At 37.1% G+C, this 25,819-nt stretch overlaps 1 protein-coding gene across 5 annotated transcripts in view; it reads right to left on the bottom strand.

Moving 5' to 3' along the window:
- PARD3B (par-3 family cell polarity regulator beta) overlaps positions 1-25,819 on the bottom strand; it is a 1,000,807-nt gene that overhangs the window by 139,357 nt on the left and 835,631 nt on the right. For all 5 annotated transcript variants that reach the window (XM_064586958.1, XM_064586957.1, XM_064586959.1 and 2 more), the window contains one exon: positions 14,916-15,218. In XM_064586958.1, coding sequence (XP_064443028.1) covers positions 14,916-15,218 — 303 coding nt within the window. The remainder of the gene's footprint in view (positions 1-14,915; positions 15,219-25,819) is intronic.

The following is a 25,819-nucleotide window of genomic DNA, read 5'->3' as shown; positions in this document are numbered from 1 at the left end:
AGACTAAAAGGAGAAATTAATAAATCCACAATCATAGGAAGCTATTTTAACTTTAACTAAAATGGGATAAAACTATAAGTCGGGCGCCTGGGTGGCTCAGATGGTTAAGCGTCTGCCTTTGGCTCAGGTCATGATCTCAGGGTCCTGGGATCGAGTCCCGCATTGGGCTCCCTGCTCCTTGGGAGCCTGCTTCTCCCTCTGCCTCTCTCTCTCTCTCTGTCTGTCATGAATAAATAAATAAAATCTTTGAAAAAAACAAAACAAAACTATAAGTCAACAACAGAAAGATAATAGGAAAGTCTCCCACCATTTGGAAATGAAACAATACACTTGTAAATAGTTCATGGATCAAAGAAGTCTCAAGGAAAATTAAAAAACAAACAAACATTGAACTGAATGAAATGCAAGCACAACATACCAAATATATACGATACAGCTAAAGCAGAGCAGGAGGGAAATTTATAGCATTAAATGCTTTCATTAGAAAAAAAGAAAGGCCCAAATATAAAATCTAAACTCCTACTTTAAGAAACAAAACAAAACAAAACAAAAAACCCAACAAAGCAAGCAGAAGAAAGGAAATAATAAAGAACAGAAATCAATAAAATTGGAGAGAGAAAAACAGAGAAAATTAATAAAACAAAGTAGCTTGGTTTTTGCAAAAATCAATAAAACTGACAAAGCTCCAACAAGACTGACAAAGTAAAAAAAAAGAAGAGACAAATTACAAATATCAGGAATGAAACAGAGGATGATATTACAACAGACTCTGCAGTTCAGTAAGAGAACATCTTATCAAGAGAACAATAAGGAAATGCTATGAACAACTCCACACATAAATTTGACAACTTAAATGAACCAACTCCTAGAAAAGTGAAAGCTACCACAATTCACACAATAGTATAGGAATAGTCTATAGGAATAATCTTCTAATTATTAAGGGCATCAAATTTATAATTAAAAACGTCCCAAAAAAGATATCTCTAAGCCTAGATGGTTTCTCTGGAGAATTCTACCAAATGTTTAAAGAAGAAGTAACACTAGTTATATACAATTTCTTCCAGAAAAAGAAGAGGTGACACTTCCCTTCACATTCAATGAAGCCAGTGAATCGTGGTACCAAAGCCAATGACAGTACAAAACAAAAGAAAACAAAATGAAACTACTGACCAATATCTCTCATGAATGTAGATGCAAAAAAAAAAATTTTTTTTTAAAGATTTTATTTATTTATTTGACAGAGAGAGATAGTGAGAGAGGGAACACAAGCAGGGGGGATTGGGAGAGGGAGAAGCAGGCCTCCCACTGAGCATGGAGCCCGATTGGGGGGCTCGATCCAAGGACCCTGGGATCATGATCTGAGCCGAAGGCAGACACTTAATGACTGAGCCACCCAGGCACCCACCCCAATTTTTTTTAAGATTTTTATTTATTTATTTGTCAGAGAGAGAGAGAGTGAGAGCAAGAGAGAGCACAAGCAGTGGGGAGCATTAGGCAGAGGGAGAAGCAGGCTCCCTGCTGAGCAAGGAGCCCAATGCGGGACTCAATTCCAGGACCCTGGGATCATGACCTGAGCCGAAGGCAGACGCTTAACTGACTAAGCCACCCAGGTGTCCCAGATGCAAAAATTCTTATCAAAATATTAGCAAATGAAATTAAGATATGAAAAGAACTATATGCCATGACCAAATAGGTTTTATGCCAGGATGCAAGGCTGGTTCAATGGCTGAAAAGCCATAAATGTAATCCAACATGTTAACAGGCTAGAAGAGAGCAATCACATGATCATATCAGTTGAAGCAGAAAAATCATTTGATAAGGCTCAACATACATTTATGATAAAAACCCTTAGAAAACTAGAAATTAGGACAATTTCCTCAATTTGATAAATACATCTACAGAAAAACCTATGGCCAACATCATACTCAATGGGGGAAAGACCAAATGCTTTTCTCTTAAGATCAAGAACAAGTAGAGGGGAGGGGGGTGGGAGGATGGGTTAGCCTGGTGGTGGGTACTGAGGAGGGCACATTTCTGCATGGAGCACAGGGTGTTATGCACAAACAATGAATCATGGAACACTTCATCTAAAACTAATGATGTAATGTATGGGGATTAACATAAGAATAAATAAAAAGAAAACAAAAGGCAAAAAAAAAAAAAAATATTTGCTCTCACCTTTGCTGTTCAACATAGTACTGGAAATTCTAGCCAGTGCCATAAGGCAAGAAAAGGAAATAAAAGGCCTAACAGAAAAAGAATAAACAAAGCTTCTCTTCACACAGAAATCTGTAGATGATTATTTATAGCAGCTCTATTTGTAATAGCCCCAAACCGGAAACAACTAATATGTCACTCAATAGGTAAATGATTGAATCCACACCATGATATATTACTCAGCAATAAATAGGAATGAACTATTGATACCTACAATAGCTTGGGTGGATCTCAAGGTCATCATGTTGTGTGAAAAAAGCCGATCTCACTGGTCACATAGTTACCCATTTACTTGATTCCATTTTGGGAGTATTCTAGAAATAACAGGATTACAGAGATGGAAAACAGATGAGTGGTTGCCAGGGATTGGGGATGGAGGAAAGAAAGATGTGTATAAGGGGATAGCTTGAGGAATACCTTTGTGGTGATGAAATAGTTCTGTATCTTGATTGCAGCAGTGGTCACATGTGTGATAAAATTGGCATAGAACTATACACACCTGTACCAATGTCAAATTATTGGTTTTCATGTTGTACTATAATTATATTGATGCAGCTATTGGAGAAAACTTGGTGAAGAGTACAAGGATTTCTCTGTACTATATTTGCAACTTCTTGTGACTTTATAAAAAGTTCAAAATAAAGAGTTAAAAATAATTTTAACTATATAAAATAGGACCATATATAATAACTATAAGCATAGGGTTATGAAAAAAGGAAAAAAAATACATGGAGTCATGTTGGCAAGAAATGTTCCACCAAATTAAAAAAAAAATCTACTAAATGGAGAAGAACATTTTAGAATTTTATACTCAACTTCAATTCATTCCTAGGTGATTAATAGTAATCTTAATGTTAGGATGATATAAAATACATAGATACTAACATAGATAATATTAACTTAAATGATGCTTAACTGACAGATGCTGCTTTTTGTATTTATATGTATACAGTATGCTGTATATATATATACTTATATATATATATATACATATACATACACACAGTTAAATTCTTCTAACAGTCTTATGTAGGCACTATGCTTATGCTCACTTTAGAGGTGAGGAAACTAAGCCAGTGGGAAGGTGGGAAAATCAGTAGAGAAAGTGGCGTAAGAATATCCAGTCAGGCTTTGCTCTAAGGACGGGTATGGCTCAGGCCCAGACCACCTACTGACCCTGATATAGAAAATCCACTGCATTTGCATTGAAGAGAGTATTCCTCCTAGCTTTGTGCTCAGAGATCTTAGCGATTTGGAAAGTGAGGAGCTGAGTAATGGCCAAGTTTGAGGGAATCCAGAGTGCTTGCTCAGGATTAATTAAAAGTCTGTGTAAGATTACGTCTCTTGAATTCTATTTCTGGATGGGTTTATATCAATCCTCAGTCAGCTCTCCGGAGGGGAGGGTATTCCACAGCATATAAATATTAAAACATCTCTTTAAGATGTTGGATATTAATGAGTACTAACATTCAAACTATTTGTTACTGCCCTTTCTCATCCCACTGATTATTTATTGTTTGAAAAGGTAAATACAGGAAAGCAATTGACCTAACAATGGCCTATTCCTGATTACACATTGCATTAAATATAGAACTTATAAAGAGGGCACTTTGGAATCTGTCTTTAACATCGGCAGAGACTGTGTAATGAAAAGGTATGTGGCTTAGCCTAATAGATTAATGCAAACCACAGGTCACAAGAGGCCTGGAGTAAGTGTGGTAGATCAACACAAATCTAGCACTACTACAGAGAAGTTGGTCAAAACCCAAGGATTCTGATATGTCCTTGTACCTCCATAGTCTTGAGTAAGGTGCTTTGCACATGATAGGCATCTACTATTCTTTTAATGGAATGAATGAACGAATGAATAAATGAGGGACAGTAGGATGTCTGGCAGGTAAGGAGCAACACGCATGCTTTTTGCACATGTTTAGTGGCTTCCACCATTTTCTACTGTAATCTATAGTGACAAATGCATTTTGCATCATGTCCCAGTACTCAGCTACATGTATACCTTTTGTAGATATGCACATATGTATGTTTTACATACACATAGCATCTTATTAAAAATTATTAAATAATTCTTATTATAATCTAGGTAATGATCTTTTCTACCTTATTTTCTTAAAAAAATGTTGATGGAGCTCACTACACTGTTTTCAAGATGTACTTATAGGTTACAACCTGCAGTTTGAAAAAAACCTAGCATAGGTGGAAGCTCACACATGGGTTTTGGAGTCATATCTGGGTTGGAATCCTGGCTCTGATCACTTACTACTTGTGGCACCATAGGCAAGTTTCTTAATTTTTCTGAGCTTCCAGTTTCTCATAGGTTATCTACATTTGTCACCCTGGAAGCTGACAACTTAGGCAGACACAAGTTTAGCATAATCCCAAGAGTAGGGCTCTCAGAAGATGGAAAAGAAAAAAAAAAAAATAACGAGAACATCGAGTTTTAATAGATACCTACTCTACAGGATTTCTTTTGCCTCTCTAAAGCCCCATTTCAAGGGTTCCCTGCTGCTCTTGAGCTAGACACCAATTATTTTATCTTAGATGATATGGCCTCTAAGAATATGGCTTATGTTGACCTTCATTTCTTGCCTACAGCTGGCTTAATTTATGTACCACACTCCAGATCTTCTGATATATGCAATTACTACCCTAAATGCACCATGTTTTCTCTTTGGGTCTTTGCACATGCTCTTCTGCCTGCACAACTGATTTCTGCTTGTTCTTTAGGTCAGAATGTATATTCCTTCAAAGAGCCTTGTTTGACCACCCAGATCTGCATTCAGTGCCCTGTCAGGAGCTCCTACAGCATCTTTGGCTTACCCTTATTACAGCATGCCACCATTAATATTCCAAAATATCAGCTGTATCCCTCAGGAGGACAGAGACTGTATTCAGTTCTATTCTCTTTGTGTTATTTATATGTCTAAAGAAATTCTGCACACTTCCTCCCACCTCCTCTTTGTAAACTGGATAAGTTAGATAAATATACCTTAAGGATCAGGTCATTTGTTTGAAAAACAGTCCAGTCAGTTCTTAAATGACAGCTTTAGGAAATCAGAGTAATCCTTTGGCAAGCACTCCTCAAACATGTCCACTTACTACCAGTAGGGCTGAAGATGGCAAGGGGGTGGAGGTCTTGCAGATGGATGGTCACTAAGTACCAACCCTCCTTGTCTAGCTCATGTATAATAGAGGAGAAGGTTATCTACATTTGTCACCCTGGAAGCTGACAACTTAGGCAGACACAAGTCTAGCATAATCCCAAGAGTAGGGCTCTCAGAAGACGGAAAAGAAAAAAATTAATGAGAACATCAAGTTTTAAAGAGTGGGGATGGAAGAAAGTAGAGTTAATGGTATATCAGTTATTATTAGCACTTATCTGGTCATAGAGATGGTTTCATTAAGAGATTTCTCATTATTGTTTAAAAGTCACTTAAAAATTGATGGTAATATGTTCTAAGAAAAAAAAAACTGATTGCTTTGTTCAACTGATGAATTTTAACTCTCTATGGAAATGGCATTTATCACTGGGATTCCCAAACTGAAATGAGATCACGTTGGCTCTGTTTGTAGAAACTAAAAACACATCTCCAAGTCATCACTGTTAAACTTCCTACACACAGCCTAGCAAAACTGTGAGTCAGACGTGAGAGCAGAAAGCCATTAAACTGAAGTAGAAATAAAAGGAACAATCACTAGAGAGAGAGTGGGGACACATACCAACAGAGGCATGAACAGTGAATGACAGAGTCATGCCTCAATGAGGTGCCAAATCTCTGAAATCAAGAAACTAGGTATCAATTATCCTGCATTGCCCAAATAGCACAAGATATTTTCACACCCAGCTGTTCACACAGCTAGGTGGCTAGGAAGCTTTCCTATTAACACTTTTTCTATCCTTCATCACCCTTATCTTAGAATTTTCCAAAACATACTTTTCAGTGGTCATTAAAACTAAGAATGTATGTCCTCCACCTGCTTTACTTAAGTGATATTAGAAGTTACTCAGACTGAAATATTTCTGTCTCAGCTATGAAAGAGGGTCTACATAATAAGGATAGCCTCCCACAGGAAGTTAATAATATATTTGAACAGAGTGCTATGTAGCATTAATCTATAACTTTTGCATTATTAATGGAAGTGAAAACAAAAGAAGACAAGTCATCTAGAGGTAATCTATTTGTGGTGGATGCCATAGGATGGCTCCCTACAAGCTACTTGCAACTCCTTTCTCCCTTGTCTTTGTTTAGTGAAGATGAAATACTATTTCTCAATACCCTCTTGCACCTAGAAGAGACTTTTAAATATAGTTTTTGCCAGGGAGAAGTTGTTAGGGTCTTCTGTGAGATTTTTTTCAAAGGGATGGACTTGACTGGCGTATTTATCCCTTTCTCCTTGGAAAGTGGACCCAAAGCCTAGAGTTGCAACAGGTTTCTTGGAATCATGATGTAACATGAAAAAACAGTCTAACTACTGGGGAAAGCAGAGGAGAAAAATGAAAAGAGGTCACTTAATGAGGCCCAAACCACCTAAATTCTTAAAAGGGTGAGACAAATATATCGGTTGGGATTTTGGTTGTTTACAGCCAAATAGGGTATGATTTGACACACTACTGTTAATGACAGCTCTTCTGGGACTCACAGAAAATTGGGCTAGTTCATTCTATGGACTGTGCATGAGCTCGAGCCTGAACCAAATGGAGATTCAAGGGGCAGGAAGACAGCGTTAGTTCTGATGATAAGTTTAGGGACATCTAATGAGGTAGGAATGGTTTTTAACAAGCAATCGACAGAGTAGGTAAATGTGTAATAACTGTGCTTTTCACATATATAGATGATATGATTGATATAAAAGAATCTGAACTGTTTTCTAGTTTTCATGCCTTTTAAACCCTCATTTTCTTTTCTGTTTCTACCTTCTAATTCTTATGATTGAAATATACCAGCAAGAGTTTGGGCTAGAATTAGGAATTAACCATCAACTATGTGACCATGAAACAGAATCTAACAGGTTCCCAAACCCATGATTTTAAGGGTCAGCAGCTAAATATAATCAATAGCCTTCCCAAATAGTTGTATTTAGTTCAGTAACTTTCTTAATACTTAGCCCAATAATATATAATATTGTCCAATAATACATAGTCTAATGACCTTCCTAAATTGTTACAGTCAATATTTATTGAACAAGGCACTGGGATAATTTCATTTATTCTACAAACAATCCATAGGAAATAGGGTATACTCTTGTCCCCATTTTACAGTGAGGAAACTGAGGCTTCGAAAAATTAATATATTTGAGCCAACTACTTAGAAAGAGTAATCCACAGTCTCTGGTCTTTCCCAAATTAAATGCATATGCAATTTCATAATTTTTATAATATGTCTTTTATATACCTCTATTCTAATAGAACACATTATACTGTAATTATTTGTTTATGAGGTAGTTTTCTCTGTTAGACTGAGTTCCTTGAGGGTAAGGACAGTTTCTAAACTTCTTTGTATGATCTGTGGAATACAACTCAATGGAAGTTTCCTACAAACATTGATGAATACCTGCTGGGAATCAAGGTTTCTTAACAGGGATACTTAGGAGCTGTCTACTGTTGGCCACCTTAATTTCACAGCTGTAGTATGTAAGTCAGTAAGTATTTGATAAGCAGATATTAAGTGCCTAGTATTATACTGGACCACAGAAAGTCTTATTTTGCATAATTAAGTCTAAATGGACACATTATTTGTGAATATCAGGAAGAGAAAAAGGCTACAGGAATCACCAAGAACAAGTAATTCCCTTTCTTCTAGATTGGTAAATCAATGGTTTCTCACAAAAACAGTGTACCTTAATATCACTAAAGTATTTGACAAAGTCTTCCACAATGTTCACAGATGAACTGGAGAATGCACACTAAATAACAGTAGACTGGATTGATAGTTAATTGAACATCCCCAAAAATGTTGATTAATAGAGGTCTTGAGTGATGAGTTGCAGGGATTATACTTGACATTGATCAACGATCTTATCAATGGCATGGATGAGTCCATAATGATTAAATATGAGGATGGTATAAACCTAGGAAGGATAGCTAATATATTAGAGGACAAAAATCAATACTTTAAAATATCTTTATTGGCTACAACAATGGGCTAAACCTAACAAGCAAATATTTAACTCGGATAAAGAGAATATCCTATGTTTAAAGAGATAATTGTAAAAATATAGGATTTTGCACAATATATTTGGGAATATTTGGCTTGATAGTAACTCAAAATTGATAGCAACAAAACAGAGCTTTTAGTTAAAAAGTGCAGTATACATCAATAATGACAGCTGACATAAAAATTAAGGCAGCATTAATAAGTATAACAAATTAAGATCAAAAGATTTGCAAGAGTCTCATTGATTTTCTATGCCTTTTTTTCACACTATATCTGAAATATGGTGTCCAGTTCTCCATGCCATGCAACAGAAGGCAATCATAAACTCAATAGACTTGAGCATATTCAGAATATGGCTACCACGAAGGCTACAGGTATGGGTTATAATTTAAATGATTAGGACTGCTAGAGAAGGTAGAAACTAAAAACACATCTCCAAGTGCTTTACTTAAGTGATATTAGAAGTTATAGCTGTACTAAATGAATGATTTCTGTACTAATACTAAATAAATGATTATACTTCTCAAGGTTATGTGCTTGTTTTCTTCATCTTTGTAAGGTCAGGTCTAAACATAGAGCCTGGTACATATTTGGAGTTCAGTAAACATTTGTTAATGAAGGTGATCATAGCAATCACCTCAAATATCCAAAGGAAGGGCTACTAATGAGGCTTAGATTCTGTGTCCAGGTAGGTCAATCCAGGATCTATAGTAAATGTTACATGGAGACAGCATTTGGGTGGATACAAAGTGAGCCCCTCTGTACCAATTAGAATAATCTGAAAGTAAAAAGGGATGTCTCATGAATTCTTGTCACTGTAAGTATGCCAACACGGGTTAAATGACATCCTGTGAGGGATTTTGTGGAGAAGATGCCTCTGATGGATGGGATGTGAGACTCGACCCCCTAAAGTCTCAATCAGCTCTAAGATTCTGTCAAATGATTCATTCGTTCATTCCAAAAATATTTATTGAGTACGGACTGCTCTAGGAACTGAGGAGATAATGATGAACAAAAGCATACAAGGTCCCTATCCCTGTGGATCCTGAAGTGGAAACCAGTGGTCTCTAAAATGGGCTGTGTGCACATTTGAGGGGAGAAAGAAAATAGAACTATTACCACAGCTTAAAAAGTCTCATTCTCTTATTAACTTCTGTATTTTACAATATGATCTATAATGCATATAATAATATCATGAGTAAGGTAAGTAAGTGTATGTCACTTACAATCAAAGGCATATATTTTGGGGAGTTAACACCCGAAAGCATTTTCACAGTTAGGGTATGTGATCAAATATATTTGGCGACCTCTAGTAAAGAATGTCAAGTCATCATGTGAGTGAATGCAAAACTGCAGCCATGTCAAGTGCTACACACACCTTCTATTCCCCCTAGTTGGGACTGTTCTAAAGCCTTCATGTTCTTATGCTGTGGGAGCCCTTTAATTGCTGGGATTGCAGTGACAAATGAGCACATTCTACCATAAGTAGCTGTCATATTTGAATCCTGGGAGAACCAGCACCACGAGAATCCAGTCCTATGATTCTGTCATAGAGATAGGGATTGGTTTTAGCCACCATCATTTACAGAGGAATCCTTTATAAGCCAGCTTTTTCTTAGAAAGCCTGCAGATTCAGGGCCAAGCCTCGAGAAGCAGGGAGTTAAGAGGCAGAAATTAGTTGTTTCTGTTGGGAAGCCACTGTGGGCCATACATATGACATGTCCCTGTGACACAGAGATACATGGACAGATAGAGATTTGTTCTATATAGAGATACCAAAAAATGAAAAATGCAAAATTGTATTTGACCATTATAACATGTAAGGCTATTATGATAATCCTCCTTTAGCAAATAAGGAGGTGAGGATAAATGGCCATTTCATGGTAGGCTGAAGGCCAGGATTATGTGTCACATTAGTGAGCCCTTCCTTAATTAACCCCAATCCTGCCCCACATCTCAGGATAAAGTCCAAACTCCCCATCAAAGCCTGCCAAAGCTATATCTTCTGCTTTTTGCCCAGCTCTTGGACTCTCCCATTTTTATTTCTGGCCATTTACTCTCTCACTCAGGTTTCTATTTTACTGAGCTTCTTATAGTTCCACTAACACACCATGCTTTCTCTCACCCCCATGCCATTCTCTGTGCCTCCCACCCCCAGCTCCAGCTGCACCAGGCACCCTATGCTTCCCTTATAAAGCACTTTTCGCACTGTGTTCTCACTACCTGTTTGCATCTTTGTAGCCTCCAGTGGACTGAAAGCTCCAGAGAAAGGTACCCATCTCCCTCCTTGTTCCCCAATGAGCTCTGCACTGAACTCATGTCCTGGCACTCAGTAGATTCAATAAATGTTTATTGAATTATATGCATGAAGATGAAAAATGGCATCTCAGAAAAGTCAACTTACTGAAAGTCATGCAGTAATGTCTGGAAGAGGACTGAACCCAAGTCAGCCTCATTCCAAAGTCCAAGATTTAACCTGCCATTCGCATGTTGGGAGCCAAATGGATGCCAATCCACCTATCTGGGTACTAGTTCCCTTAACTAGGAAATGAGAGTATGGGTCTATATAATGCTGTAGTGTAAGGAAAAGATTGTATAACATAAAAGGAATCTAGAATAAAGTCCTTACTCCATGCTATGTGACGTTGGGCAAGTCACTCAAACTTCTCTGGGCCTCAGTTTCTTTAATAATATGAAAAGGCTATTCTGGATGGTCTCGGAATTCTCTTTTTAACTCTGAAACACAGTTGACCCTTGAACAACACTAGCTTGAGCTGCATAGTTCCACTTATACACAGACTTTTTTTTTTTTATAAATACAGCACAGTACTATAAATGTATTTTCTCTTCTTTATGATTGTCCTAACATTTTTTTCCTGTAGCTTACTTTATTGTAAGAATACAGTATATAATACATATAAAATACAAAATATGTGTTAATTGATTGTTTGTGTCATTGGTAAGGCTTCTTGGTCAACAGTAGGCTATTAGTAGTTAAGTTTTTAGGGAGTTAAAAGTTATACGCAAGTTTTCTACGAGCGGATGTGGGGGTCAGTGCTCCTAACCCCTGTATTGTTCAAGGGTCAACTGTACTATTATGTAAGGAACTTCAAAGTTGCAACCTCTTCCATCCTGTAACAACAATGCTCTCTTTATCACCAAGCTTGCTAAGTTCTTACCACTTGATCAATTCTCCTCACATTGCAATTTCCCTCTGCTCCTATCTAGCTACTGAAATTGTTCTCTCTAAATTAGTTGAAGACCTCTTAGTGGCTATATCCTAAATCCTCCTTTTATTTCCCTTTCTATTGGCCTCCCTGAAGTATTTGAAAGCCTCACCTCTGTGGCTCTGCTAAAGTTTTTGGCTATTTCTTATTTTTTTTTCCTGTATCCAATGCCACTCTCTTATTCCAGGCCCTTCCCATCTTTCAATACTGTAATCATATCTTAATTTGTCTTATAGTCTAATCATCTTCCTCTTTGTCTGCCATCAAACTGGCAAAGCTATTTTTCCCCAAATACAAGACTATCAGCTCATTCCCCAATTATGACACTTTGATGGCTCCCAGTGTCCATGGGATTAGCCAATATATAAATAAATGCCGATTGCACACATCTTCAACTCATCCTCTGGAGCCCAGGGTAGACACCATGATTTCAGTATAACTTCAGAACTCTTCTTAGCACAGATTTCCAGACAGCTACTACCAATCAATATATAAGAACATAAGACGGAACCTCTTCCTTCATAATATGGCTCTAACCATCTTTCCAGACACATTTCCTATTCCTATTACTTTCTTTCCCATCCACACTCCATGTTCTGGATGCTTCAGAGCTTCCCCAACATGCCATGCTGTTTCAGCCCACTTTACCCTTGTATATGCTAATTATACCATAAGGAAAACAATTTTTCTACCAGATCTGGTCAATATTTACTAATCCCTCTAGAGCCAGTCCAAATTCTGCTCCCTTTTGAAGATCCTTCCTGATCAGCAGAGTTAGAAAAATTTCTTTTTCTTCTGTTTACATTATATTGCAACGATCTATTTCCATATGTGTCGATCCCCTTCTAACTAGAATACAACTTTCTCTGGACTGGGGCCACTTCTTAATCACCTTTGTATCTTCCCTAGAACTTACTACAGTAGCTAGAACACAGTAGGTGCCAAATGAGTGTTTGCTGAATGAAAGACCAAACAGATGACAAAATGAATGACATGCCTCTAATTGTACATAGGGTAGGCTTGGAACTCATGGTTCCTGCTTACAGACACCACGTGAGATATGCCCACAGCAACACTCCTCTTAGACTCACCTTGTTCCCAGGCATACCAGGCAAGTTGAGAATTTCATGATAAAGGACAGTAATAATATTAACAATGATGATGAGCGAGCGCTTATGGTGTGCCGAGACAAAACCTGCTCATTTTAAGACTTAAAGAACAAGGAGCAGAATGATCTTCAAATATAATGAAAGAGAAGAACAGAATAGAGATAATTCTGGCATAAAGAGTCATACTTTGATCTATTACCCAAAAAATATGACAAGTGACTAAAACTCCACTGAAGACAGAGCTTCAGACCATTTATTAATACAATGGGAGCCAAAGGAAAGATGATCACTTATACCTCTGTCTGGGCTGGGGAGTAAATAACATTTTTTTTTTATATCATTCTATACTGGCTACAGTGAACATAACCCTAAGAAATTTCTTTACTGGGCAAATCTACATGGGCGAAAATTATCTTAGGATAGAGTCTCCTCCTGTTCCAAAGAATAACCATAGGATCTGGAAAAACAAAATAAGCGTTAGGTGACAAAAATTTAGAAAGTGATAGTGCTGATTGTTGTATGCTCCTTTTAGAGGCTTACAATGCATGTTAGCATATTGGGGATATGAAGACTGCAGTAAGAAAACCTGCTCGGTGGGGCATAATCCAGAATTCTCCATATGCATTTGGCCAGTGAACTTTTTTTTTTAAATAGAATGTCTTGTGTTTATTTCCATGGAATTAGTACAGGGAATTATTGGCTTTGGAGGTTCCTAGAAACAGTCCCTCTGTGCTGGGATTCTAGCAGTGGGCATGTGCAAAGGGGATTGCTATGAAGACCTGTCTGATTTAGGGAAAATAAGATTGGCTTTGGTCTGGGCCAGAAGAGACTCATGAGTGGTATTATCATTTACATGATAAGAATTCAACCCTAGATGAAGGCTTAGAAGAAAAGGCCAACTCTTAATCAGTCGTTTGAATTAACCGTTTAGTTATTGGGGCTGTCTCACACAGTCATAGGAATTTATATTTTCATTTTATGCCAAAGAAAAACTTGACCATCTTTCTTTAATACTATCAACCTGGAAGCTTGACAGTAAGGATTAAAAATTGCTCCTTCCTTCCCACTTGGTTATTGGAAAGGCTCTGAAAGGTAATCAGTCTTGTGAAGCTACACTTTACAGTCTGCATAAAAATGCCATGATTTCCCTTCCTCTCCCCAACCTAATTGAAAGTGCATAATATCACCCAGCTGGGGAAATGTAAATGGTAAGCGGATGCAATGTATCATGCTAGCTCACAAAAGCTGGTTACTACTAGGGACTGGGTGGTTGTCAAGACCAAAAGAAATCTGGAAAACAAGTCTTTTTTTCATCTAGAATGAGAGCTCTTTGTGCCTGCCACCCTTCCCCCTCACCTCCTCCCTCCAGAATTCAAGCTGCAGCCAGATTAAGCCAAGGTCAGTCAACTCATTCCTTGCGTGTGTAATTCCAGGGGTCACCTAACAACGTATATTGACTAAAACTCTCTTATATCAGCCTTTCAAGAGATGAGACATTTTATTTGTGGCAGGAGGTGGGGTTGAAATCATTTTGTTCCCTACCTACTTCAAAGGTACTGACAGATGGTCTTATTATCTCTTTCCTTAGCTGCTAAGCCTAAAGATCCTTGGCCTTGTCACCTCTTATCTTTCTCTACTTCATCAAACTCCTATTGCCAAGATTATCTCCTTTTCTACCTCTGATAATCCATGAACATCTATACAGGATCACATTTTCCTTAAGTGTAAAATCCCAACCTTGCTTTTCAAGGTCCTCTGCACCTCTGTAGCTCTCTGTAATTCCAGCTCCATTATACCCACGTAGAAGCCACCATTCTCTGACTCCTCACCTCCCAGTGTCACGACATCTTCTCAAATAAGTCTTTCACAGTAGGACTTGTAGGAGAAAGGACATTATTCCTTCAAAGTCTTCATCATTAGTCCTCCGCCACAATATCGCTTCAAAAACTGCTCCCTGTTGCACCATGACCTCAACGACTACCATTCATTCATGCCACCTTATGACTGGTTTTTTGTTTTATTTTTGATGGCTGATACGTTACAGGTGGGTCAAAGCCTAGCTCTTACCAAGGGGACTATCTCATTTCAGTTTTAATAGATTAAAAGGATATATTTTTATCGGCTTCAGCAGGAGAGATGACTTGAAACTTACGGAATTAAAGCCATATTTGTCTTTCAATAAGTTATATTACCTGTCAACTGGCACTGGCGGATGATATGGTTTGTTGACCTTGGCATAGAGACCCTCTAAGTGGTCTCTCTCGGGAGAGAGACGACGGCCATCCCGATGGTAACCCAGGGGTCCAGCCCGAGGTGGAGATGGTGACCTATAGACACTTGCTGATGTACACGGTTCCCGGAAGTGGTTCACTCTGGCATAGTTGGGGTCCATTTCATCATCGTCCATATCATGCAGTGATCCAGCTGCACCAGTAGCATAATCAATAAGACCTCTTGCCTGCTTTTCCCTTAGCTCCTGATGTTTTGCTCCAATCCTGAAAAAAATGTAGAACAGGTAGCAGAGACATATGTGAATTTTATGTGGTAATACAATGACAGACTCTCCTGAATCTATGTTGATTTCTCCTAGCCAGTCACTTAGCTGTTACTCTCCTGTTAACCCAAGATCACACCATACAGAGATGCCAATGGCATATCAGTGGGGTTAATTTTATATCTCTGACCTTTATTTGTTAGGGGGTCTTGACTTTTATAGCAATGGAATATGTATTTTGACATCTTGCCCACAGATGACTGTGCTGACTGCAGAGTCAGAGGCTGATACTTATTAACATTCCCTTCCTACAAATGGATGTGCCTGTGGGAACAGTTAGTATGGAAGATAATATGGAAGTCTTCCTTGGGAGAGGGATGTATGTTAAAGAGCCCATCAGAATCACATACTTTGGCTAAGATTTCACTATTTGGTACCCTGGAGTTCTAGTGTATTCTTTTAAAGGAAAGAGCTTGCAAAATTGATTTAAATATGAAAAAGAAATACAGAGGCTTTCTGGTCACTGGAAGCAGTGGGATCCGAGGTAATTTATGAGAGACTAAGTTTTTTGGTTACACAAATGGGGATCATGGTGTCTCATTATATAGGGGCTAGGGACAGAGTAAAATAGTGAAGAAATTAATAGGCTCCTGACAGAGATGAATTAGCACATATAAGTAAATTAAACATTACTGGCAGAACTCCACGGCGCTCAAGCCTTAAGTGATATTACAAAATGCAACTGCTAATCAGTGTACTCTGTAGACTGCTGGGAATGGGAGCAGGAAATATACCTAGGTGGATTCCAAATCCATCTGAATTTTAAGAATTTGACATTTAATCTGGAAAGTGTTGTATCAGCTCTCCTAAATTCTCAGTTAAGTGTTAAAATGGAAAGGTCACTGTGGCACCTTATTGGACAATGGTGATGTGATGGTGTCAGGAGGTGTTCTGTGCTAATGAGGAAAGAAGTAACCTTACATCACTGGGCAAACAGGGTGCACTCTGAGAGAAGCCAGGCAATGCTGGCTCTGGCAGCCAGAGGAAGAACTCAGGAGAGGATGAGGACAAGCCTGAATCCTGGGCTCTGAGAATACAAGAGGGTTGTGGGCTAGAAGTGAAAGATCTGTACATGCCTGGATACATGTATAGAGACCTTGGATGAATTAAAAAAACAAAAACTGAACTCTCTCAGTACCTTCTCCCCTTCAAGCAAAAACAGCTATTTTTGCACAAGGCAACTAGCTTTATTTTACAGAACATCAAACTCTTTGTAAAAATCTTTAAAAGCCATCATCTTTATCTTTCAAGGTATTTCCTCTTTTGCCAGAATGGCTTTTTTTTTTTTTTTTTAAGTGGAGAGAAGGAAGGGGGAAAAAAGCATGAAGAAGAAGGTATAGGACAAAAATCCAGCATCTATCCCCAAGTCACAAAAGATGAAAATAAATGCCAGGATACATTATCGCATATCTCTTTGACTAAATCAAATCATGTATCCTACACATAAGTAATTAGAAGAATTTATATTTTTGTAAAGAGGAGCTTGAATCTCCAAGGGATTTTGAATGAAGATGAAAGGAAGATTACACGGTAGGGTACCTGTTAAGAAGCCCTGCCTGTCCCCGTTCAGTGCACATTAGTCCTAGATGCACGGATGTTTGTTTTGAATAATTTTTTATAAAGAAGATAACTTGCTCTCTTCTGCAACAAAACCGTCCTTTCAGGGACAGTGCAGACTGGATTATCAGAGAACGCTCACTGCACTACAATGATAGGGATGGATTTCCATGGCAAAGAGAGCGCAGGACATCAATAAAGTCAGGGGGTGGGATTCTATGTGGTTACTATGCCTCCTCAGTGCGATGCCTTCATGAGAAATCATTCAGCAGAAAGATGAACATCTCGTGGTTGCTGCATAAAGCTACACTTGTGCATTAATGAAAGAAGAAAACACCAAGCCTGGTTTTTAAAAGTCACAGAAATAGAACACCGGTATCTGTGCTCCTTATCTCATCACTTCTCTGTTTTAGAGGTTTTCTCATTAATTAGGCTTGCTGGGTATGCAAAGATTCTCAGATGAAAAGTACTCTGTGTATGCAAAGCAGTATTTTATCTTGTATTTTTTTCTTTCTAAAACAAAACTAAATTTCTCCTTGATCTTCTCTGCACCACTGAGTGTTTCAGTAACTTATTTCATATTAATCACTCAGTAGGTGAAATAGTAATTTCTCTGAACCGTCATTATTATGCCATATATCAGAGTCTCTCCATGTGGGGGAGGACAAGGCAATCTGAAAAGGGGTGTATGGAGGCAGAAGAGACTCTCTCCGGAGAGAAATGTTGAGAAAATAGATTTTTTTGTTTTTGGTAGCTCGGACTTCTCTTTGCCCCAATTCAGTGTGAGAATTCTAATTGTTTAGAGTCCTTTCCACTTCAAGGTCTTCTTATCACTGGGAACTCAACCTGTTAAAATACCTATCTTTCAAAATAGCTCTTGACAATATATCTTTTTTACTGGATGGTACCACCAGCTTCCCCATTCTCCCCAGCACAATTTCTTCTCTCTCTTTCCTTACAAAAGCATTGTCGTTTCTTTTTTTCCATTATAACTCTTGGATATCTTCTTTTATTTCCATTTCTTTAGACAAACTCTAGTATTTAGGCATCATATTGCCTAGCTGTGCATTGTCCAATACGGTGGCCACTAGCCACATGATGCTGTATACATTTAAATTAAAATTAATTACAGTTAAATAAAATGTAAAATTCAGCTTCTCAGTGTCACAAATCACATTTCAAATGCTCAGTAGCCACACGTGGCTCATGACTACTATATCAGACAATGCAGATAGATATAGACTACTTCCATCATTGAAGAAAGTTCTATTGGATTGTGCTGGCCTAGATTATTCTAACATTTTTTGGTATGTCACCTTGTGCCACTTTAATCTATACCTTAAAAGGCTGTTGGATAATCTTCCCCAAAGAACATTTACATCATATCTGTCAGATCAAGGATTTCTAACAAGAGATTGTAGTAAATGATGGAGTAAGAGTATGGTTACTCTACTTCCTCCCTCAAACTCTAAATGGACAAACAATTGAGAAATTGGGAAGACAAAATTCCATCTACACAATGGAATTAGCAAATGACCATAAATCTTACACCATGCAATGAAATTTGGACTCAACCCAAAAGGGGGAGTTCATTAAGAGTTGATACATGCCTACGTCTCTAGCAAGGTATACATTTCACGGAAAGTAGGATCAAGATTACAGAAAATAAACTTCTATTAAGAAAACAATAGTTTGAAGGCAGGTTTAGGATCCTTTGGAATTGTGGGGTAAATCCTTGTGAGGTTCCAACTTAAGACTGGAGGAGAGGTGGAGCTAGAAGAGAGATATTTCCTCTGACAGATATAGTTCCTCCTCCGCTGAAGAAACTTCTTGGAGTAAAAGGAGAGAAGAGAAAAGAAGCTCCAACCTATTTTGTAGCTGAAAGGCAGAATTAGCAGAGCAGAGATAAACAAACACAAACTCATCAAAATAAAACCAATAATCTAAGAGGCTTCACTAAGCAAAGCTGATCTCTTTCAGCGTGATCTGCTCTCCCAAAATGGAAAACCATGGAAAACAAGCCCCCAGGGTGTGCACCCAGCAGATGTAGCAAGAAGATATTTTGAAAGAACATACGGATTTGAAGTTGCTGGTGACCTTAGATCTCTACATCCTCCATGTCCTCTAGCACAGATTTAAAAAAAAATTTTTAAACACTATATAACATGAAATTAATTTAATGGGTCATAACAAGCACTCGAAAAATTAAATACAATAAAAGAGAAAAATATTAGGGGTTATTGCACATAGTATGCATACGTTTTGTTTTGAGAAGGAGAAAAATCAAGTCATCTAAAAATTCAGGCTAGCCTCAAACATAAATAAAGCCAAAAGAAGAATATTCTCAAACATTTCAGGGAATAGAGCTTGTTGACCCACTGTGAAAAACTACTTAACAATTAAAAGCAGTCAACCAAAAATTGAATCAAAATGAGGAATTCAACTTAATAAGGCTGTGGAATGACAGGTGTGAAGGTGAGAGGTACCTTAACCTTAGGATAAAGGTTAAACGTTTGTAGCAACATAGTTATGGAAAAACATAAATATGATAAACTCTGACAATATAAAAATAATAATCATTAGTGAAAATCAGAAACCAATACGGATGTGTAGGAGAAAGCATTAACATTCAATTGTATTCATTACCTCACCTTATAGAGCAGGCATTGGTAGTGACTGTTGAAAGTTGATAAAGCAGGAAACAGAGGGTATAGTATATTAAATATTACTACAGAAAAGCTACTAAAAAAACAAATTATCAGAGAGAAATGTATGAAATAAAACTCCAACCATATAGAAAATAGAAAACAGGGGGTGCCTGGGTGGCTCAGTCAGTTAAGCTGGACTTTGGTTCAGGTCATGATCTCAGGGTTGTGAGGTCGAGCCCTGTGTCAGGCTGTATGCTCAGTGGGGAGTCTGCTTGGGATTCTCTCTCTCCCTCTCCCTTTGCCCCTTTTCCTGGTCTCTCTCTCTCTCAAATAAATAAAAATCTTTAAAAAAGATAGAAAGCAGAAGCAGCAAAAAAGTAACATAAAATCAGATGGCCAGATTTATCTTTTATGACAATAAATGAAAATGAAATAAATGTCTTTATTGTAACTAAAGAATCCCAGATAAGATAAAAAAGAAAAACATACTATATGATATTGAAATAGTGAAAAAATGATGAATAGCCTAAACGTGCAGTAATAGGGGACTAGAAAGCCATATGGTACAGCTAAAAAATACAGCCATCCTATTCCCACACTAAAAGGAAATAACATACACATATGGGCCAAGAAAGAGATAGATATTTGTATGATGTATTACATATTCTTGCATATGCATAGAAAATGTCTGAAAGGATACAAAAAGATTCAAAACGGTGATGACCTCTTGAAAGTGGAATTGGAGGTACACTATTTGAATTCTTATATCATATATTTTTAGGATAATTTAAAAAATTTCAAAAATATAGAACAGTCCCTTACAACTACATATTGACTATTACAGTGAATCAAAACTTAAAAAAAAAAAATTAAACAGGCAATAGCAGGCAGCCTTTGTCTTGGAAACCTGATTTTTCATGATTCCATTATCGACTCAGTTGTGACAATTTTCTTCAAATTACTGTTCATTGAACATTTGTTTGGTCCCTTTCAAAACAACTGCTTTTGCCTAGAGTACCCATTCTCCATTTATCAAATATTTGACTAGATTTCTAGAATAAAGATTTAACTTTACTCATTTAAAATGCATTTTAAGCAATTTCACAGCTCCATATTGATCTCAACAATTCTCCTATTCAACCCATGTATTCAGTAAATTCTCTATTAATCTCTAATTTTTATATATTACTTTGTAAAACAAACAAAAACATTTTTTATTTATTTCTCCAGAACTAGACTACAAGCTCCTTGAGGGTTATGTGAGTTTTCTTTCTGTTAATTCTGGCTACTCGATTTATTCACTCATACTGATATTATATTGTATAGTAGAAAGAAAAAAAGAAAAATTCTCAGTCCCTGACTCACTATTAGGGAGGTATAAACATGTAACTACAACTCAATGGGAAGACAAAGATACTACCTGTACAAAGGGTCAGAGTCAATTCAGCCTAGGGCTGTTGAGGGAGAATCATGAAGGTGGTGCCACATGAACTGGGTTTTGAAGGAACTTGTCCACCTGTTCCAGGAGGATGGAAGAGATGTAGAAACGGTATGAGACACTCCAGTCAGAAGGAGGGACACAAGCAAAGGGGCATGGGAGTGCATGATTTACTTAATGCTGGGGTGCAAGTCCGGTGTGGTAGAACAGAATGGTTGAGTCACCCACCTACAGCTCCCCCGCAAAAGAAACACATTTTGTAAAAGTTATTGGCAGATTTCTGTAAGGTTTGTGTAAGATAAATTTAATACTGAAAGTTTTGTTGTACCTTTTTTCATTTGTTTGTTTACCCTTCCATTATAAAACGAAACAAAGATATAGAAATACGTGCAAAACCTATCTATGGATCCAAGAGCGGCTACGAAGCAAACATGTCTGTAACTATCACTCAGGGCAAGAAATAGAACTTTGCAGGATACCCCAGAAAGTCTCCAGGGGGGTCTCTCTCCTTTGCAACCACCTCTATATTTCTATATTATATATGTATCTCCTTTCTTCCACATTAAGAATCCTGCTCCTCAAGACACAGGGAATGCTAGAATTAAATATCCTATGATTACAACTTGCTCTACTCTGTATTACATAGATAACAGCTTCAAAATAGTAATACCAAATACTACCACTCACAAAATGATTATTAAAGAGTTAAACTCCTGTTTGCATATACTCTTCCTGTCATCCCTCCATTTTTGTAGTTGTATTATACCTACATTGTTAAACATATCGCAGCTCCATGCCAGAATTCAGTTCCACTCTCATTTAATCTGAGCACTACAAGTAACCATATATTTAATATGTTAAAATAAAATAAATATATATTTAATAAAGACCAACAGTCCTAATGTCAATGAATATGCAGTCATCTACTAGATTCCTCAGGAAGAGTTCATGGGACAGGGTTTCTTCAGTTGATAACAGTATGCCTTTTATACTTGACAGCCACTTTTGCTGAATATAAATATAAATATCCCCTTGGATATTTAAAATATGTGACACCATTTTCTTATGACAAAATGTTGCTGTTGAAAAGCAGGATGATAACCTAATTTTATTTCTCTTATAAATTACTTATAGTAACTTACCCTTTTTGCTTATCTCATCAAATTCTTTTCTTTAAAGTCCAGTAATCTTACTTAGAAAAGTTATTCTGGCTTGATAACACTTTTGATAAACAAATTAAGTATATTTTTTGAACAGGGCAATATTCTTGAATTATAGTTTTTATTATTAATGTTGTAGGATACAAGTTGCATATAGAAAAGTCAATTGTATTTCTATGTACTAGTAGTGAATGGTTAGACAACAAAATCAAGAGAATGATACCATTTAAAATAGGATTAAAGAACATTACAAATTTAGGAATAAATTTAACAAAAGATGTACACTTCCTCTACCCTGAAGACAATAAAATACTCCTGAGGGAAGTTAAAGTTCTAAATAAATGGAGAATTCTAGCTTGCTTGTGGATCAGAAAAGTCAATATTGCAAGATGTCATTTCATCCAAATGAACAGATCAATGTCATTCCAATCAAACTCCTCTCAGGTTTATTTTCCAAAAATTAGCAATGTGATTTTAAAATTGATTTGGAAAGTGAAGGGCAAAGAATAGCCAAAATAATTTTGAAAAATAAGAATAAAGTTGGAAGATTTATACTACTAGCTTTAAGACTTACTATAAATCTTCAGTAATCAAGGCAAAGACTAGACAAGTAGATGAATGGAATAGAAGACAGAATCCAGTAATATACCCACACATATTTGGTGAAGGGATTTATAACAAACATGCCAAAACATTTCGATTTAGAAGGGAGAATCTCTTCAACAAGTGGTGCTGGAAAATACATAAGGGAAATCCACAAGGGAAACAAGAACTTTGGTTCTTACATTCTACCATAACAAAAATCAATTCAAGATGGAAGACTGGCCTGAACTAAAGTCTACAATAAAGCTACTAGAACAAAATAAAGGAGAATATTTTCAGCCTTGGGGTAGGCAAATAGTTCCTAGAGAGGACAGGGAAAGTATGGATCATAAAAGAAAAAATTATTAAGTTGAACTTCACCAAAATTAAAACCTTCTCATTAAAAAGCATCAAGAAAAGCCGCCTGGGTGGACCAGTCATTAAGCGTCTGCCTTTGGCTCGGGTCATGATCCCAGGGTCCTGGGATCAAGCCCCACATCGGGCTCCCTGCTCAGCGGGGAGCCTGCTTCTCCCTCTCCTACTCCCCCTGCTTGTATTCCTGCTCTCGCTATCTCTCTCTTTCTCTGTCAAATAAATAAAATCTTAAAAAAAAAAAGCATCAGGAAAATGACAGTCAAATGAGAGAAAACATTTGTAACACACATATCAAATGAAGGATTTGTATGAAAAAATCCTAAAAAAATCCTTGCAACTTAGTAACAAAAAGAAAAATGACTCAGTTAGAACTGGGCAAAAGATTTAAACAGATACTTTACAAGGGAAGATCTAGAAATGACCAATAAGCAAATATAAACATTCTGAACATTATAAGTCATCAGGGAAATGCAAATTAAAACCATAATGAAATACTCTTATCAAAATGAAGAAGAATGACAAGACCAAATGCTGGAAAAGATGGGGAGCATCCAGAACTTTCAGACACTGCTGCTGGAAATATGAAATAATGCTATCCCTTTGGGAAAAGGTCTGGGAGCTCCTTATAAAACTAGACATGCACCAAAGCTATGACCTAGCAATTCACCTCTCAGATACTTACACAAGAGAAACAACAGAGGCCCACAAAAATCCTTGAAGAATGTTTAGTAGCGGCCTTATTCATCATAGCAAGAAATGGAAATAAGATGTCCATCAGGAGAATGGATAACCAAACAACAGTATATTCATATAACAGAATATAAATCAGCAGCAGTGACAAAAAAAAATAAGCTACTGAAATAACAACAGGGGTGAATCTCAAAATTATCATGCTCAGTGAGAGAAGCTGAACACACACACACAAACTTACATGATTCAAATTATAAGAAATTCTAGATTAGGCAAAACAATCCTGTGGTGATAGAAATCAGATCGGTTACTTCCTGGAGTGGAGGGTGTACTGAATGGGGAAAAGCAGGGGGATGAGAATGGGAAACATTCCTGAGGGATAGAAATATTCTGTATCTCGATATACATTCATCAAAATAGAATATATTCTTCTGTTTATATGAGACCTAAATATTTCACTGTATGCAAATTATATTTCAATTAAAAAAAACTTAAAACAGAAAACAAATATTAAAGCAAAAAATGCCAATGATGCTATTTATACCTTTTAAAATACACGTGATAGAATCTAACAAATTAGGAGCAATCAATTCTAAGTTTACTTATATATCATTCTTTCCTTTTTAAATACATTACCTAGAAGTAATTGTTATAACAAATTAAGACAATGGGTGTGATTGCTGGGAAAATATTTTAAATATTTTAAATATTTTAAATATATTTTAAATATATTAAATACATCCTCTTTTCAAGCAATTTGAAAACTTCTGAAGTACCAATTTATAAGGCAGCTATTGATTTTGATTAAGTACACATTATTCTTATTGATCCAGAAACACATCCTCTAAAGACCAGACAACTTGTTTTAAGTCTATTAAAAGTTTCTGTATTCATCATTCGATAAAGATTTGTTGGGCACCTACATGTTTTAAGTTTTGATCTTGATGCTGAGATTGAGCAGTGCATAGAAATCCTTGTCTTTGTAGAATTTATACTCTAGTCAGGGGAGGTGGAAACAGACAACAAATTAACTAGGTAAAATAAAAAATGATGTCAGATGGCAGTATGCACTATAGAGGAAAATAGAACAGGCAAAGGTGCTAGAGTGTTGGGGGTAGAGTGGGAGGGTTATACTTCTAAATATGTGGTAAGGTAATATGTGGGAATATTAATTAAAGGCTTGAGGAGGAGGCTAAAATGCTCACAGATAACTGGGGAAGTATATTTCAGGCAGCGTGGATAGCAAGTACAAAGGCCCTGAGGCAGGCAAGTGTCAAAAACAGCAAGGAGGCCAGTGTGAGGGGGTGAGAAGTCAGAGGGCCAGAGAGGAAATTAGGGCCTAGCTCATGTAGGGCCTTGAGGTCCACGCTAAAGATCTGGGTTTTTACTCTCAGCGAGGTGGGAAGCCAATGGGAGGTTTTAAGCAATGAAGCAATCTGATCTGACTTACACATTAAAGGAATCTCTTTGAGTGCTATTACTGAGAAGATGGTGGGGGTGCTGGGCAAGAAAAGAGCCACGGAGACCAGTTGGGGGCTATCAAGATAATCTGGGGGAAAGTCTGTGGTGTGCGTGAAGGTGTAGCGGTGGACATGGTGAGAACTGGTTGGATCTAAAAGCTAAAAATAAAGCTGGAATTAAAAAAAAAAAAAAATCCTGTAATGAACACTGCCCTTCTGACACTCCAAATCAGGGAGGTTGTACTACAAACAAGAGCCCATCCTACTAGTATTTCATCTGTCCGGCAGGAAGAACAGACACGAGTATTTTTGTGTGATGAATTTTCCCACAATTACGGAACTCACTTCTCACAAGGCACACAAGTCTCAATTTTAGAGATAAGGAAATGGATGTTCAGAAGGGTTAGGTGTTTTGTTAGAGACCGTGTATGTATTAAGCGGCAGGAATTGGATTCTTAAATTCCATCCAGGTGCCTGACTTCAATATGAATGTTTCTTTCATTTATATTAAGTACAAATAATGTAAGCATGATCGTTTTTAAAAAAATTATATAGTAAAAGCTTTCAGGTACCCCAAAGTACAGAATGTGGTGCAATGAACCTCCATATACCCATTATCTGGTTCTGTGTTG

This window comes from Mirounga angustirostris, unplaced genomic scaffold (assembly GCF_029215605.1).
Source record: "Mirounga angustirostris isolate CCGP_5_RB_7025 unplaced genomic scaffold, mMirAng1.0.hap1 SCAF_3, whole genome shotgun sequence".
NCBI lineage: Eukaryota > Metazoa > Chordata > Mammalia > Carnivora > Phocidae > Mirounga > Mirounga angustirostris.
This window is presented reverse-complemented; position numbering and strand designations above follow the sequence as displayed.